At 33.3% G+C, this 4326-nt stretch overlaps 1 protein-coding gene across 1 annotated transcript; it reads right to left on the reverse strand.

Moving 5' to 3' along the window:
• Window positions 1-2355: 2355 nt before the first annotated feature.
• LOC306872570 (uncharacterized protein) lies at window positions 2356-4053 on the reverse strand. Its single transcript, XM_079421177.1, has 4 exons — window positions 3821-4053; window positions 3508-3569; window positions 3215-3372; window positions 2356-3025 (listed from the first exon to the last, which is right to left on the reverse strand). Exons 1-4 carry the CDS (start codon window positions 4049-4051, stop codon window positions 2910-2912), a joined length of 567 nt encoding a protein of 188 aa, XP_079277303.1. The 5' UTR covers window positions 4052-4053; the 3' UTR covers window positions 2356-2909.
• Between the last annotated feature and the right edge of the window lie 273 nt (window positions 4054-4326).

The raw sequence follows: 4326 nt of genomic DNA on the forward strand, positions 1-4326 counted from the left end.
ACAGTATGATTTCACAAAACAAAAGACATTGAACCATAAGAAAGATTGTGCTTGTAGTTAATGTACTTTTGGTCATTAAAACATTCTGACAAACATCCCTTGCACATCAGAACGGACAAAGGCAATAATATAGAGAAAATAGTTCATGTGTAATTATATCACCTGGCAAAGATCCAGAGACGTTCCTTTTTCATTGCATAAGAAAGAGATAGATTCCCACTGCATGCAATTTATCAATCTGTAATCATACAGTAGATGAAGAAGTCATTCACTTTTCAGCAGAAAGAGGACTTTAAAATACCATATGCATGTATACATAAGGCATTGTGCAGTTTTTAGGGACATCTGACAAATGATTATGATATTATTAGATTGAATTACTGAGTGTACAGCACACTTGCTTTGTGACTGGTAAAATAAAAAAAATGTTCTAATGCTTTGTATTGTTTGCAAGTGGTACATACCTGAAGTGAAAAATGAAAACCTCTGCAAAAACACTGTTTGCAGAGCAGGTTGTTAGGTGGCTATTAAAGATGTTTTTGATTAAAGATACTTTCATTGTTTTTCCTAGCCATATTCCACTCTGGATTTTTTTTTTTTTTTTCAAAAATATACATTTATGTACAGTACTTGCTAGTAAGTCAGATGTGCAGTATTTTAATTTCAGTAAAAAAAAAAGCATTGTTTAGTGAAACCCATTGATGTCTGCATTACTTGTCATGTTCTTATAAAGAACAAAATAGGCCTCATTAATTCATACTATCTAATGGTCCTCATTAATCATACTATTCAATTCAAGTTCAATTCAAGTTTATTTGTATAGCGCTTTTTACGATACAAATAGTTGCAAAGCAGCTCTACAGGAATTTAAGTTTCCACAATATATTTATATATTGCAGAACCTTAATATATTTAACTTATGGCAAAATTTGGTAATTCTGTATGTTGTCTGAGCATTGGCATCTTCTGAGTTCCTCTGAGGGGTTGGCATTATCTTTTCTCAGGTGTTCGGTCATCTCAGATCATTTAAGGGTTGGATCCAGACTGAAGCTTCTGTAATCCCTAGTTACCACAGTTACCCAAGCTAAAGAATAATAATAATGTACATTTGATCAGATATAACTGCAGTACAAGATTATAAAATGCATTATGTGAATGCTTGGCTAAAGAGATGTGTCTTTAATCTAGATTTAAACAGATAGAGTGTGTCTGAACCCCGAACGGACTTTGCTATCCTAGGTACTACCAAATGTCCAGAGTTTTGCGACCTTAGGGAACGGGTTGGATTGTAGCGTGGTAGAAGACAAGTTAGGTACGCAGGAGCTAAACCATTTAGGGCCTTATAGGCAAGTAATAATGTTTTGTAAATGATACGGAACTGAATAGGTAGCCAGTGCAGAGACTGTAAAATTGAGGTAATATGATCATATTTTCTTGACCTGGTAAGAACTCTAGCCACTGCATTTTGGACTATCTGTAGCTTGTTTATTGAAGATGCAGGACAACCACCTAGCAGTGCATTACAATAGTCCAGTCTAGAGGTCATGAATGCATGAACTAGCTTTTCTGCATCAGAAACAGGTAGCATGTTTTGAAGCTTGGCAATGTTTCTAAGATGGAAGAATGCTGTTTTTGTAACATGGGAAATATGATTTTCAAAGGACAAGTTGCTGTCTAATATAACACCCAGATTTTTGACTTTAGAGGACCTGACAGTGCGTCTAGTTGCAAATTGTAATCCAAGAGATTCTGTGTACTGCTTTTTGGTCCAATAAGTAATATCTCTGTTTTATCTGAATTTAAGAGGAAATTATTGGTCATCCAATCTTTTACATTTTTTACACAATCTATTATCTTAGATAGTTTCGAAGTTTCATCTGGTCTTGTTGAGATATATAGTTGAGTATCATCAGCATAACAATGAAAACTAATCCCGTATTTTCTAATAATATTACCAAGAGGCAACATGTATATTGAAAATAGCAGAGGACCTATGACATATCCTTGTGGTACTCCATACTTTACTGGTGATAATTGTGATGACTCTCCATTTAAATGAACAAAGTGGTAGCGATCGGACAGGTAGGATCTAAACCACCTTAAAGTCTGCCCTTGGATACCAGTATAGTTTTGTAATCGATCTATGAGTATATCATGGTATATAGTGTCGAACACAGCACGAAGATCAAGTAATACTAGCAATGAGATGCAGCCATGGTCTGAAGCAAGAAGTAAGTCATTTGTAATTTTAAGTGCAGCACTATCCTGAATTATTATTATTATTTTTTTTTATTGCCAGTTTTGATAATTGGGTTATAAAGAGTTTGCAATGAAAGACTTATGCAGGTTAAAGTTGCATTAAGACTTTATTTGATTAAATTAATATACAACCCTTCTACATTTTAAATAAATGTAAATACTACAAACAACCATACAATTTTGGACCATATGAGCGTAATAAATATGTTTATTTGATACTGATTATAATAAGATAAAATAAGATCTTGCAATGTTAGCACATACTAGACAAAAGAGAATTACAGTATAAATAGTCTTTAACCTGGTGACAGGTGAACAAAAGCATTACATTTAAAATGCTAAAATAGAATTTTCCTTTTTTGATTGACTACTACAACCTGCTGATATACATACATACACACACACACACACACACACACACACACACACGTATATATATATTCTTCTTCTTCTAATTACAAATTGTGCTTCTGAGAATCAATGCAATTTTAAGCTTATGTTTATATTTAGGCATTGCCATATTTTGAGAGTGTGCTACAATACTAAATAACACATAATACACATACTAATACACATACAAAAATAATAATATAATTTGCTAATATAATTTGTGCTTCTTACAACTTGAATTCATTGTTAAGGGAGCTATATTACAGGAAAAGCTGTAATATTTTTGCTATAATAATGATCCATGTTGCTTGGAGTAGACTGCATTCAATCATCAATCCACTTGAAGCTGTAGTTGCAGCTACAGTCGTAGCTATAACTGTGAAAAAAAGATGAATGAATTAGATCAACAAAATATATTTTTTGTATCATTACCGTCCAAATGTACTGTATTTTTTGTGTTATTCTTATATGTATAATCAACTAGTGCTATAGAAGGTTAGAAATTGCTAGGCACAGTTGTTGTAAAACTTTCAGAACATGTTGCAGGATATGCAATCAAACTTACCTGAACCATTGACTGAAACCGATGTAGGGTTTATTTTTAGTGGATCAACACCTCCTGTTTCCACTGCTGTCAGAAGGGAGTCTGAAATCTCTTGAACGGTTGGAATAGGTTGTGTGGAGTTGAAAACTAGTTGTGTTTCCGTGATAATTGACCCGGGACTGAAAAAAAAGAACAATGTTATATAGGATTTGTTAATATGAGCATATTACTATTATACTGTATAATAAGTTTACAGTATAATAAGTTATAATGCATTTATAAACTCACATAATTCACATAAATTCCATATTTACCTGAAACGTAAGACAATAACTCTGATAAAGGAAGGATATTTTACTCTGTAGATTGGTTCAAGCTGTAACATATAATAACAGGCAATCACAACCACAGTCAGAATTAACTTTTGCATTTGTTAAATTACATTGATAACTGCAGAGGACTTTTTTTAGTTTATGAGGGGAAAATGTGTCAAGTATTTATGGTAAACTAGGCAAAATAAATAATAGCAAACCCCTATAAATATGTTTGGCTTTAGTCTAAAATATCTGTCATCTGTTCTCTTGAGTATAGGCAAGATACTTTCTGTATGTCACCTGTGAAGCTCACCTGAGTTATGACAAGCTGAGCCCTTGACTTGAAGGCCTGAGAAGCTGGATCACTGAGTTCAACTATAAATATGTCAAAAGAGCGGAACACCAGAGCTGTTAAGTACACCGGTACAAATCTTGTAGTTGTAGTTGTAGGGACTTTAGTTGTAGATGTCAAGGGTCTTCTTGTTGTCATTGTTGTCGTCGTTATTGTTGTTGTTGTTGTTGCAGCTGTAGTTGAAGTAGTCATGTTTATAACTGTAAGAAAGTACAAATTAGATAAACTAAATTTAAAGTTTCATTACAATACCAAAGGCCAGAATTACTAACAGCTTGCGCCAGCGCAAACCATATTTTGGCATTAAAATAGTAAAATAGTAGACAGGATTTATTAAAGACACACAGTGAAGAATTAGTACTGAAAAGGCATGGACACAGTTATTTTTGCACCTGACCTTATTGAATATGCATTTGTATGAGTTTCTCTTTTAGATGCAAAATTTATTGGAGCAGATTATTCAAATG

The sequence above is a fragment of the Barbus barbus genome (assembly GCF_936440315.1).
Source record: "Barbus barbus genome assembly, chromosome: 7".
Taxonomy (NCBI): Eukaryota; Metazoa; Chordata; class Actinopteri; order Cypriniformes; family Cyprinidae; genus Barbus; species Barbus barbus.